At 42.9% G+C, this 14,134-nt stretch overlaps 1 protein-coding gene across 1 annotated transcript; it reads right to left on the minus strand.

The window, feature by feature from the left end:
- Window positions 1–9,523: 9,523 nt before the first annotated feature.
- On the minus strand, window positions 9,524–13,760 carry LOC127340262 (uncharacterized). The gene is made up of 4 exons (XM_071827632.1): window positions 13,695–13,760; window positions 11,656–12,463; window positions 11,308–11,322; window positions 9,524–10,239 (listed from the first exon to the last, which is right to left on the minus strand). The coding sequence occupies exons 1-4, from the start codon at window positions 13,758–13,760 to the stop codon at window positions 9,524–9,526; spliced, it is 1,605 nt and encodes a 534-aa protein (XP_071683733.1).
- Window positions 13,761–14,134: the final 374 nt, after the last annotated feature.

A 14,134-nucleotide genomic window follows, 5' to 3' on the forward strand; every position in this document is an offset into this window, starting at 1 on the left:
AGATGACTCACCGGGGCGTCGTGTGCAGCGTCTCGACTCGCGATGGCGCACAGCTACTAGTGGTCGTAGTACGTCACCTGCCCGCGTCACCGTACGTCGCCTGTGAAGCGTATCTGGCACGCTGGCGAGCACACGTACCCATCGATGCGTCTAGCCGCGGCCTATGATTACTACCATGTCGGTGCTGCTCAACTTCCGAGTAACGCTCACGGATTAAAGCCAGGGATCAAAACTTTCACGAAATTCCAGCAATTTATTTAGGTGATGCGGAACTATGTTTTCTCGGAATATTTTAACCTGAAATCTTACTGGCTTGCGCGTGCCAGAACGACGCGCCGAGCGGGCGGTCGCGAAGCCACCTGATCCTTTCAGGTGTCTTCTTGTCCGGTGTGGTGCACGTGGGTGAGTTGTGTTACTAACCGTTGCTCTCGTCGTGGGTCCCACATGTCGGTGACTGGGTTGGTGGGTTTCGTCGTGAGAAAAATAGACTACACCGATGTTCGAATTTGGGGGATCGTGCCCACTTCTCCACTCCGCCCGCAGTTTCCCCATTCTCCTCTCTCGGCAGCGGCGGAGAGGCTCCCCCAGCGACGGCGATTGCGCAGCGATTTGGTGGTTGCCGGAGGCTGTAGGGGTCGGCGGGGTGGCGCTCCGCAACGGGGGCGACTGGATCGGAGACGCCGACCTCAGGAGCTACTGCCGCGGCGAGGAGGCGGGTGGCGCTCCGCAACGGGGGCGACTGGATCTCAGCGGCGAGTCAATCAGCGCCGAGGAGGTGTTCCGCCGCCGTGCATTTCCGTGTCGCGGTAATCACCTCCTCCTCCCCTGCAGCACTCTAACCGCATTTTTGGTAGTAGTTGGTGTCTACCCGCAGCGAGGTGGCGCGGAACTCTAGATTGAGGTCGACCGCGCCGAGGTGAGGTCGACCGCTGCGAGGTGGCGCGGCGAGGTGGCGCGGAGAGGGTGGGGATGCTCGCATCCCCGTTGATTTTTGCGATGACGGTGGGCGTGATGGCGATGACGGGCCTGGGCGGGCCGTTCCCGCGGCGGCTGCTGCTGCGCTGCGCGGTCTGGACGGCGGCGAGGATGTGGTGGGCCTTGAGGAGCTCGCTGGGGTCGGGGTGGGGCCACTTGCGGACGCGGATGGCGTGGCGGCCGACGAAGACGGGGCCGTGGTGGACCTGGTGGTGCGCGAAGGCTTCGGTCTCGGCGACTGTGGTGGTGGTGGTGACGGTGGTGGGTGTGGTTGTGGTGGTGGTGATGGTGGCGGTGGCGTTGGAGCTGGCGAGCGTGAGCGGCGGGGTGACAAGCGAGACGAGGTGCGCGGCGGGGTTGAGGGGCGGGGTGGGGAGGAAGAGGAGGAAGACGACGAGGCGGGAGAAGCGGAAGCCCACAGCCATGGATGTGGCGCAGAAGAGCGCGTGCAGGATGAGCCAGGTGGTGGGCAGCGACGGCTTGGCCAGCTCCGGCGCGGAGTCCGGCGAGGCCGCCGACAGCGGGAGCTTCATGTCGCCGGGCGGCGAGATTTCCTCGTGGCTGCTTCGGCCGGCGCGTGTGAACTCTGAACCGCTCAGCTTGCGAAGTGATTGCAGGTTGGGTTTGGGTCAGGCGAGAGGGGTCGAGGGAGTTTTGAGGTTTTTTGTGGATAAGTTGATGTCGTAGTTGCTTTTTGTATTCCTGTTATTGCTAATCCAGGTGTGTTTGTTGCCTGTAGTGGTAGGAAACTTGCTTATGCACTGGTAGAAAACATGCTTATGCAGTTATGCAGTTTTGCAGTGGTAGAAAAATTGCTTATGTACTTGGTTTTTTGTTCCATTTTTGTTTGTTGCTAATCCAGATCTGTTTGTTGGCTGTAGTGGTAGAAAACTTGCTACAATAGTTTGAGATGATTATCTACAGGTTCATACTGTTGTTTTGGTTGACTATGTTGATACAATAGTTGCTTGTCACACCTACGCAGGTTCATAGTTTGAGATGATTAGGTGGATTTAACTTTTTTGAGCCAGCATTTTGATTTTCATACTTTTTCTGTTGCTCTGGGTTGAAGACCACCATCTAGGTTGTTTATTCATATTGAAAACATGAGGCTATGTCTTCCTAGGTTGAAGTCTAAAACCAATCACGCCTTATGAATTTTTTTAGTTTTGATTCAGTTGTGTATTGAAAATAAAGGCTAGAACCTATACTTGAGTTTTCTTATAGACTGAATGAAGAGTTGTATTGATTTTTATAATTTTGTACTTTTGTTTGTTGCTCAACTAGAAATGTTTTTGTTGCCTTGTACTGCTATGTTTTTTTTGTTGCCTGTAGTGAAATGTTTCTTGCTCTAGTGCTATGTTTTGTTGCCTCTAGTGCTATTAAAGTTGATATGCAGAATGAATTTTTTTTGTTTTGCATAGTTTGCTTTTATTTGGGTTGTTATTGCTCAACTTTGCTATGTTTGTTGCCTGTAGTGCTAGTAAAGTTGCTATGTAGATTCAGTTCTTCCTCCTGTAAATTTCATGTTGATAAGGTTACCTACTTATCATTTGTTTTAACAAATAGGTGTGCTAAAATGGTAGGAACTGATCCGTCTGAAGTAGCTGGGTCTTCTTCAGGTCACCACCAAGTTCAGGTTAGTTTTCCTTTTAATCTCTTGTTTTTTTGCTTTTCTGCATTTGTATTCACTTAAATGGTTGGGTCCTTTTTTCTCCTACAAACTTTTATATGTGTTTATATGTGTGTTGACTCCCCAATGCAGCCTACCAGTCATATTGCAATGAAACAGAAGGCTGCAGCCTGTCGAGGGCATCCTCCAAAAAGGAAGAAGAACAAGGTGGTACCACAAAAGACTGGGGATGCTGGAGTTCAGAAGAAGACAGCAACGAAACAGAAAGAAAAGGAAGTTAAGAAAAAAAAAGGATAGCGCAGATGTAAGTTTACTGTACTCACGATGCATCATTTCTTACACAGAGCATTTTTGTATAATTGTCTGTTCTGGGTAGGTTCTTTTGTAACATGCAGTAAATTTAAGAGTTGATGGGACTTTTAGGAGTAACTTTTTTCTTTTTCTATTTTTTGTGCAACTTGGCTATGCAGGAAATAAGAAACAGGGCATCACCATCCCGTTTCTTTGCTCTAAATGGTGATCTTAATGCTGATCAAAGGATTGCCATACTAAAGATGGACTTAGGTGGTCTTCTCAACATCGGTGCATGCACTATGCCCATTGATCTCAGCCAATGGGTCATGAAGTGTTACAATCATGAGAAATCAGAGTTAGTGATACCCAACAGGGGGAAGATACCAGTTGACGCTGAAAGTGTTTCAAGAGTTTGGGGGCTACCGAATTCTGGGCTGAAAGTTTGTTACGAGATGAAGACGGATATCATCAAAGCAATCAATGAGGAGTACGATTTTCCTGGAACGAATGCTCCTGAAAAGACTGCATGGTGTAAGATGATAAAAGATATGGAAGGTGCTGCTGACGACCGATTTCTCCGAGCTTGGGCTATTGTTGCTTTTGATTGCTTCCTTGCGCCTACTACCGGCCTTAAAGTTAGCCCACGCTGCTACCCTGCTGTATATGATATCAAGCTTCTTCCTCGGACAAATATATGCCAGTTTGTTGCTGATCAGATTAGGGTTGCTTTCAGCGCCTTGGGAAATAAGAAGTCTGTCTGTTGCTGCGTATTTCATTTGGTGGTAAGTGTATTTTTTTTCCTATGATGAACACAATACAGAGAATAGCATATATGAGGAAAATTATTGTTTACATTCAAACATTTTAGTTGCTAGTTTTTGAGATATGACCAGCCTGTGTGTTAATTCATGGTTCCACTGTATTAATCTCTGCAGTTGCTTTTTGGTACATACTTTTTGCACATGTACTGCTGTTAGTTGCCTTGTTCAAGTCATAAATTGCCTCCCAACTATGTATTGCATAATCCACCAAGAGCTCTTTTTGGTTTTTATCAATGAATTTGTTGCCTTCAATCCATATTTAGTTGCTTAGAAATACAGTTTTTTAAGTTGCCTCACATGAAGTTTTTTGCTTTTTCTATCTATGATGTTTTTGTGAGCCAACAAGATTTTCAGGTAATTCAATTCTGTTTTGTGAGCCAACAAGATTTTTCAGATTTCATATATGTTTTGTTGCCTATATTAGTTGTGAAGTTGCATGAATAGGAGCTGTAGTTGCCTATATTGGTTACAAAGTTGCTATTCATTTCACATATTGATTATGAATTTTGCATGAAAATAACTACTGTATTTGCCTTGAATTTTGCAGTCACTTTATAACCTCATGAAAATAGCTACTGTTTCTTGTTCTCCAGTGCTTCCTTTGCCCCCTCACACATCCCTTTTTTTTGATGAGCAGATGATGTACCTTGATTCACTAGAAGTTGATGAGGTTATAAGTGACTGCAATCCTCGTGTTGATGCCTGGGACAGCTCATTAATTAGCAAGGTGAAGAAGAAGGGTAGGATTAGCCCTGGAGTTTTCGGCAAATTACAAGTATGCATTAGACCATAAACTTCTTTTAATTTTGCTAAGATAACTTTTTCATTTCTTAGAAAGTTCACGGTCTTCTTTTTTATTTGCCCATACACTGATGCATTTTTTCCAATTTCCTTTTATGAATTTAAAAAACCAGCTGAAGGAGAAATACAGGGACACTCAACAGGGTGGTCTTTTTGGAGGATTGCTAAAGGCTGAACAGTTTACTGCGTCTAATCTGCCACGAGACTACGACCAAAGTGTGAGCACCTAAAACAATACTTATTTCTTAGTTATAGCATAGTTTTTATATCATTCTTTTTCCACAGCTTTATAATTGTTAAGAATTTGTTTCCTGATTTTCAATTGTTACAGAAGAAAAGAAAAATTGCTGCATTGCTTTATGGTCTGTGCTCTGAATTTGAAGAGTCGATGGCGAAGTTTGTCCATGGGATTGGCAATCTTGAGCAACGTACTGCTGCTGGAAGCACTATCCGTGCCAATGTAGTACCGAAGGAAAAACCACAGAGGTCAAGGAAGAGGCAGCGTACGAGTCACGAAGAAGAGGCAGCACTTCAAGATGATACTGATGACTCCGCAAATTCTGATGACGATGAAGCTGACAACCTGATATTGAATGATGATGATAGCGACGATGACAGAAGGCAAGTAATTATCAAAACTCAAATGCAAAACATGAAACATTATAACAGGCAACTTCATGATCATTTAGATGCAATTTTAATTACTATTACAGGCAACTAAAAGTATAAAGCAGGCAACTTCATTACCATCTGTAGCAATTAATTTACCAGTAAATGCAACTAGAACTGCATTTATCTGCAACTTTCCCAAATTTATTTTCCACTGCAATTATATTGTCTGCAAGTAAACTAATAAACACAGGCAACTTCATGACCATTTTCCAGCTATTTTAATAGCCATTACATGCAACTACAACTGTTCAAACTGCAACTTTTCCAAAATAAATAATCTATGCATAGTTTTTTGATTCCCCTTTTTCGTGTTAACAGGGAAGAAGATACCGAGGATGACAGTGAGAATGATAACAACGATGACAACCGAGCCGACGCTGAGGATGATGGGGAACAACGTGATGACGCTGATGAGGAGGAGGTTGAAGGGAATGGGGACGATGACGAAGAGGAAGAGGAAGAGGAAGAGGAAGAGGAACAGGGAGATGATGATGAATTTGATGGTAAAGGAGGTGATGACGGAGATGATGACAGTGATGGTGATGGAGGCAACAATGCTGCAACTGGCGGTCAGGGAGGACAAAACGACGATATGTATGATGACGAAGCTAGTGACGATTCTTTGACCACTGCGCAGTACTATCTTAATACCAGGAGTAAAAGGGGCAGTACAGGTACGGGTGACAAGAGGAAAAAGAAGGATGATGCCGATGTTTTGCCAACATCAACAATGGAGGATGCATCAGTGCCTGACTTGTGCAGATTTGAGAAAAAGAGTAAGCTTGTAGACATCCCTCCAACGGAAAAACATGTTGTTCTTGAGGAAAGGTCAGATAATATCAAAGAAAATGTGTCCAAAGAACATTCAACCCCCAATGCTGCACATGAGGATGGATTGGCTTTCATCAATGCTATGCAAGGTAGCCAGGGGGCATACATGGAGTTTCTTGGTCGAACTCCTAGTCACAGGACAGAAGATGTGCAACATGATGAGCCCACATTGGGTAAACATGCAAGTGCCATGAAAAACATCAACAAACGGCAACCAATAGACAGCCAGCCAGGCAATGATGCACGTGCACCACAACAATCAACTACCATACTAGAGGCAACTACAGCTACACCACAGTCAGCTACTGAAGCTGTTCATGCAGGTTTGCAGGGAAAACATCCAAATGCCGGACTGAAGGCAACATCAGTCACAGTTGTTGCAACTTCCAGTAGCATACAGGCAACTAATGCTGGAACTGAGGCAACTACAGCTAGGCCAGAGACAACTGCAAATCCAAGAGCCTTTCAAAGATCTTCGTCAGTCCAGTTGCATCATCCACCACAGCAGGCAACTCCTACGACCATGCAGGGGAATACACTGAGATGCCGCGCAACTCATGCTGCCAGGGAGGCAACAACACCTGGACCTGTTTGTACCTCACCAACTGATCATGCAACAAGTGTTGCAAACAAGGCAACTACCAGTTCACTTGCAGCAACAAGCCCTTTGGAACATGCAACTCCAGCCCTACAGGTGCCAGTTGTGCCCAGCAATAGGGTGCAGTTTAGTCCTCCTACACGTCAAACATGCCCACCGCCATCTCCACACACAGCTCCTCGAGGGTCTTTGTCGCAGGATGAGGTATACAGTTTGATCAACAAGAGCATCGCGTCACCGGACATGCCCCAGCATATGCAGCGCAGCAAATCTGCTGAAACAAAGTGGAAGGAACAAAGCAATTATAAGATGAAACTCCCGAGGACCAGGTCTGGAAGTGAGCTTCTGGAAGGGTATTGCAACGCGCCAACATTCAATCTTGGCCCGGAATTCGATTTGACTGAAAATCAAAATGCTGCAACATGTGCATCCGCAGATGAAGAGTATGATGCTTTGGAAGGAATTGATCCTGCAGAGATTGAGAGGGTTTGTATTGCTGCCGAGCAAGCATGCAGACCTGTGCACGAGCAACAAAGAACTGAACAGAATTCAATATCTCCAAACAGCTTTCAAACACCTATGAAAGAAGCAGAGAATGTTGCAACTGAATCAATATCGGGTGGTACAGGAAGCTCAACAGTTCCTCATCAATTCCAGAGGAGGATAATCAAGCTTCCACCGTGCAAAAAATCTCCATTTGTCAATGTTGATAGCACCAAACAGTTCCAGTGCACAGCTGAAGTGAACAAACTGTATGCTATGATAATCCAGTATGCAGGAAGAAGCACTAGGCAACAGAATTCAGATGACAAAAGGTTTCTCCTACCTACAACATGCACTAGTTTTCTTCCATGAATCAATGATGCATGCTTAGTTGCAAAGACTTTTTTATTGCAACTTATCTAATTTTGGGGTTGTCTTTCTCCCTTCAATTTCTTACAGCCTTCATATTGTGGACTTTGGTGGATACCATATTACGGCCAAGGAACTCGCAAACTCAATGAAGCCAGGTGGTTGGCTACATAGTGCAGTTATGGAAGTGGGAATTCAGGGAATCACAAAGAACATGACACCATCATCTAACAAGGTCATCATGCCACTGAGGATAGGAGTAAGTACAAGTCATGTACAGTAGGCAAAACTTTTTTTTGTGTTGGACATGAAAATGCTGATTACTATTTTGTGTTTTTTTGTTTCATTTGCAAAGACTTGGTTGCAGAACCTCGACTTTAACCGCCATGAAATGAAGGAGCTGTTCAGTTATGAAAGACGATTAGATAAGAAAGACATGGTATAACTTCCTTTCTTTTCTCTGGATTTTTTTTAAAATTTTTATTGTTTGCATTTTTTATGGTTGGTGCTAACCATGCAATTCATGCTAAAAACATGCCATTCTGTACTTCAGAAGCAACTTTCTTTACATACAAAGTAATTTCAATCCCATTCCAGGCAACACTCTACTGTTTAAGAAGCAACTACTTTAGTGACTCCAGCATTATTTATCACCAACAAAAACATTTACAGGCAACATTCTTTCTTTTGTATAGCAAATACTTCCAAACAATAAGTAATTTCAAACCATACCCATCCAACATCCTTATTACTACTATGTGTAATTTAGAACCAATTCAAGGCAAATACAGTAGCTATTTTCATGCAAACTCATAATCAATATGTGCAACTACTAATTTATTTTTAGACATGTTTGTACTTCTGGTGTTAAGATAGAATGAATAGCAACTTTGTACTAAATTTCATGCAACTTCAAGGCAAATATAGGCAACTACAGCTCCTATTCATGCAACTTCACAACTAATACAGGCAACAAAACACATGTCTTCTCATGAATAACTTTTTTTTTACTAAATTTTTGCTCTGTTTTATTTTAAGCTCTGACTAAACAGTAATCATATATGCCAAACTACCAGGTCATGATACCTGTATGCGAACCACTAAACAAGAAGACAAAAAATGAACCTCTTGTTAACCACTATTGGTTGTTAACTGTCAACATGAGGGACAAGAGGTATCAAGTGCTCGATTCATGGAGGACATTCAATGACAAAGCTCTAAGGGAAACTTACAAGAAGATCCGCACTACTCTATCCATTCTATGGGAGGAGAACTACAACAAGTCTAAAATCAAAATAGATGATTTCATGTTGCAAGAAATAGCAGTGCCAAAGCAAACCAATAAGTAAGCAATACCACTTGTTTTATAAACTATTTTTTTATGCTTTCTTTTCCACTTTGTGTTTAACATTCCATGGTCTTTACTCACTGCCTTTTTATTTTACTTGTTCTTTTCTTTCTGTCGCGTCTTATTGTGTTGCAGTCATGATTGTGGGGTTTGCACGCTCATGAATGCAGACGGCTGGGGAGGGAGATTACCACCAGAATATAAAGCCGACGATATCCCAAAGATAAGGAAGTTGCTGACGCACCATTGGGTTACTTCAGAAGATAACAAAGGAAACTGGAGGCAAATTCTAAACATTTGAAGAACAAGTATGCAGACATCAATTCCTTTTTTTTGGTTTCTACTTTTTATAAATGTTATCAGTGCATCATTTTTCTACTTACATGTTATAATTCATATCCTAATTCAGTTTTTCATACTCGCCAGTACATGTCTGATATCAATGTTCTCATAGTTGCTTCATTGTCATCGCAATTTGATTTGCACTAGTACTGCATTTTGCATCGTTTTAACCTAAAAGTTGCCACAACACATAACAACAAAGAAATTTTGTCATATTTCAGAGTTGCACACTAGACTACAATAAGGGAGACAAGACTTTTCTTTGATTTTTCAATAAGTCACAACTAATGTAGACAACTAAAAGAGAAAAAAATAAAGCTCGCGGAGAACTACAAAGGACTTGTATTTCTGCAGTACTACAGAAACCTCTGCTTGCAAGTTGCAGAATTGTGCTCGAACGAACCACAAGTGTGACACTGAACTTTTTTCTTTGGATGCAACTCAAGAGCTGAAACTGTACGGTGCTCCTTAGTCCTCCCTTTAGTCGTTGTTTTTGCCGGGTCCCTAGGTTTCGTAGGCTGATCAGGTGCACTAGTGGACGGGACTGCTGAGACAGGCTTCTTCTTCTTGAGCGACTTGTTCAAGTGAGATATCTCTGTTGCTGCAGCTCTCAAATGTTTGTTAACAATGGCAGTAGTTGCATCTGTTCTACTAGCAATACGGGCAAGTTTTGTGAATCCCATATTAAGGTTCGCGTGCCGCAATTGCACTTGTGATTCTGGAGGCATAACATCTGGCTGTTCAGCAACTGCTGCTGGCACATAACCACTCAAAGCACCTTGAGTCCACCTTTTTAGGATATACCTATCTGGTATCTCATCAACACCAAGGTGGGTGAAGATCTTTAAGATGTGGCAACAAAGTATACCATCCCTGTCCATCTTGGAGCACTCACAGTAGTACGTCCCTTCTTCCTTATTAGCTGTTACCAGGTAGGTCCTAGTACCATATTTTGCGCACCATCCCCTGTTTGGCTCAAGCTTATAAAAGTTGCAACCAAATGGTAACACATTGTACCTCCCAATCAGCTCAAACTCGTTCCGGAACCTCAAGTATATGTCTCTGCAGTAAACTTTGAAAGCATGTTCCTCAACAGGAAATGGTGACCATGGACGAAGTTCCAAACAATCCGTCCTGTAATCATTACCCCCTTCTTTCACAAGTACATGAGTCTGCAACTTCTCATACTGTTTTACAAAGTGTAATATAGACTTTTTTGGGTTCGTATAGCGTTTGAGAATGGCATTAAAGCCCTCACTTCGTTGCGTGGACTGCAGGAATGGGAAGAATCTGTGCTTGAAGTAGCATGGTACCCACTTAGCACGATTAGCATAGAGAGTCGTAAAGTAAGAATTTGCACCACCAACAACTGGCCACTTTCCTACAAACAGAGCCCATTTTGCCTCAAACTCCTCTGGTGAAAAGCTGAAATCGATGCAATCATTGAAATCTTCAGCTAAACCAGGGTTCCTGCCCAGTGTAGGGCCACATTTCAACTGTGCGTTCTGCATTATGTGCCAGCGACAATTACGGTGAACAGAGGATGGGAACAATCTGCCAATCGAGACCGCCATAGCACCATCTTGGTCTGTGATAATATTGTCCGGGGCAAGACCATTCATGGCAATAAGGAAACTCTCAAACAACCAATCATAGCTTTGTGCCAATTCTTGCTTAACAAATCCACAACCCAGCATGATGGACTGCCCATGTTTATTTATCCCAATGAATGGTGCAAAAGGCATACTGTACTTATTGGTCAAGTAAGTTGCATCAAAGGAGACACAGTCATGGTAAGCCTCCGCATATGCCTTCCAGGCAGCTCCATCAACCCAGAAAATGTTTTCTACCTTGTCTTTGTCGTCCAATTTTAACCGGAAATAAAAGTCTGGATCCTTTTCTTCTTTAAGCTCTACAAAGTAGCTCACAACTTTAGCCAGATCCCCATCTTTTGTTTCTTCTCTAGTCAGAGTTGCACAGTAGTTGGTGATTGTTTTGGTTGTGTATGGCACAAGCAACTCTGAACCATAAAATTCTGACATGATTTCCATCATTTTCCCTGTTATTGAAAACAAAGTAGGAATGGGTAGTTAGTTGCATTATAGTCCACAACTATTTGCCTCACATTTTCGAGCATTACTTTCCAAACTATTTTCTACACTCATTTTCTCCAATGACAACTTGCACAACATATCCTGGAATTTGACAAATAAACCAGGCAACTACCTAAACAATCCATGAAATCATAAAACCTATCCAGGCTAGTACCAAATCAACTATCTGCAAGTAAATTAATAGAACAGGCAACTTCATGACCATTCGCAGCAAATTATTAACCATTACATGCAACTAGTTATTATTTTCATGCAACTTTTACAAATACTACTGTCACATTCTTTTTTACTTTTCCAAATGATTCTTACCAGCTGAATTTATTTTTACACATGCAACATACAAATATTAGCAGTATCAAAACTGAAAAACTTACCAGCTGTCAAATTTGTATTGTGAAGATTCTTCACAAATTCCTTTTCCTCCTTTGGCATGCCTTGGTGTGACCTCAGATATTTTGTGAGAGACGGTTTGTGGATAAGCGGATGGTTATGCTCAGGCACAAAGTGGATAACCTCCCATCTTCCATCAATTAACTTCACAACCATCTGGGCCTTGCAAAACGTGTGCACAATATTTTCTCTTTTACGCTTCTTGGGCGCCTTTTCTTTTCGCCCTTGAGCAGCAAGATCAGCCACAACGGAAGCAAGCTCTGCATTTTCAATATTAGCCTCATCTTCAGACACAGAATCAGGAATTGGCCCAACATCAACTTGCAACTCAACCCCACCATCATCTTTCCTTGGTCTCCTGAATTTGTTGCAAGTGAACTGCTGTTTCTGTTTCTCTCCGGTGATTGTAGACCTCCTGTTACTATTTACTTTCACAGAGAAACCTTTCCTTGCAGCATGTGCATTGTAGTGCTCCTTAGCACCCTCCAACGTATCATAGCGCATGCCAACATGGGGGTCATTTGGCTGGGACGAAGCCTCATCCTCATTTCCATCTTGTGCTATTGTAGTAGTGTCTGTAGTAGCAACAAGAGGACCTGTGTATGTATTTGTTGCAGCAGGTTCTACATTAACAACCGGGGCGTGAGTGTTCACAGGTGGCTGTGGTGACTCGTCAATTGCCTCATCCAACAGTTGTGTAAAATAATTGGGAGGTAAGATACCAGGTTCCTCATTAATATCAAAAGGAACCTCATTTAGATCAAGGAAATCCACTCCATGAGTACCAGGGACCTAGAACAAATGACCCATTAGCAATTACAACAAACACAAAATATAACTCAGGCAAATAGTTATCGAAAACATGCAACTAACATGGGCATGGAAGCAACTAACATACACAAACAAAGCAACTAACAACCACAAACAAAGCAACTAACATGCACAAACATGTAGCAAAAACCAGGTGGGTTTTGTAGGGAAGATGATGATGATGACAGTGAGTACTTTTTTGTTGCTTCCACATAATACTAATTTTTATGTTCATGCCTTACTACTTATGTATTGCATCTGCAATATTTACTTCTTATAACTACATTTTTGACTTGGAACTAACACCTTGTTCTATAAACGCATAGGCATCGTTGACAAAGAAGATATAAAGTGCAACAGGAATTGCAAAGGACAACATCATGACTTCCTCAACATCGATTGCTACTTTACCTAGAACAAAGTACACTTTTCTTGGCTAGGTGCACGCTCTAGTTTGCAGATATGTGGATTTGTACATCATGGAGTTCTTCTAGATGTCAAGACCACTGTTGAATATGTGTTCCCTTTTCTGTTGATGGATCCTTACTTCTATTTTCTACTATGTGCCATAGTGCAGACCTGCAAATTACTTGTTGCCTGGAAACATTTACTTGTTGGTTCTATTAAGCATTGAATTTTCCTGCATGGTTTTACAAAGTTACCTGCTTCTACTTTGTGTCATCCTACATTACTTTGTTGCCTGGGGAACATTTTTTGTTGCTTCTCTTATGCATGAAAGTTGCATGCATAGGCTAAAAAGTTACTTACTCTAATATTTTCACCTTATTTTTACAAGTTGCCAGTGAAACATTACTTGTTGCTTGTACTAGGCAAGGAATTTGCATGCATGGGTAACAAAAGTTGCTTCCTTTTGCTTGTTCATCCTAGAATTATTACCAGCTTTGCAGTTCCTCATAGTACTTGCTTCAAATTGGTACCAGTTGCATATTCTGCCCAGGTTTTTTGCCTATTACTACATGGGCACATAGTATGCAGGGCTAACAAGAACAAAAGTTGCCTGGTTGTTTCCAATCTAGATGGGAAACTTCAATCTAGATGCAGGAGCAAATCCTACTCATGTATAGGCAACAAAGTTCACAGACACTAGCAGGTATGTCCCATAGCTTCTCTTTGATGAAAAAAGAAGGCTATCAGGAGAGGAATAGGAGGATCTATAGGCAATTTCTGAAGGTTTCTGTTCAGTTTTTGTTACCTGATCTGAAGATCCCACTGGAAATCTTCCTGTTCTGGAGATGCCTGGTTCTTGGTTCGTAGACATGGAGAGCTGGGAGGTTGACGAAGGGATTTGGGAGCTTGACGAAGGGAGCTGGGAAGATGACGAAGGGAGATGGGGAGCTGGAGGCAGACGAACGGCCTGAACGGAGCTCCAGGTTGACGAAGAGCTGGGAGCTCGAGCTGGTAGGTTTTGGTTCTGTTTTTACGACAGATCTGGGCGTTATATTGGATCTGGGATCTGGGGGAGCTAGGTTTGGGCGGGGATTGGAGGGAGGATCTCCCGCCCTGTTTTTTCGGGATCTGGTGCGTGCCAGAAACAGCCAACCGGCACCCAGGTGGTGGACCAGGTGGCTTTCCTTTTTCAGCCAAAGCGACAAGTACTTTCCTTTTTGGGCCGGCCGCTCGGTTTGACTATTG

This window comes from Lolium perenne, chromosome 3 (genome assembly GCF_019359855.2).
Source record: "Lolium perenne isolate Kyuss_39 chromosome 3, Kyuss_2.0, whole genome shotgun sequence".
NCBI lineage: Eukaryota > Viridiplantae > Streptophyta > Magnoliopsida > Poales > Poaceae > Lolium > Lolium perenne.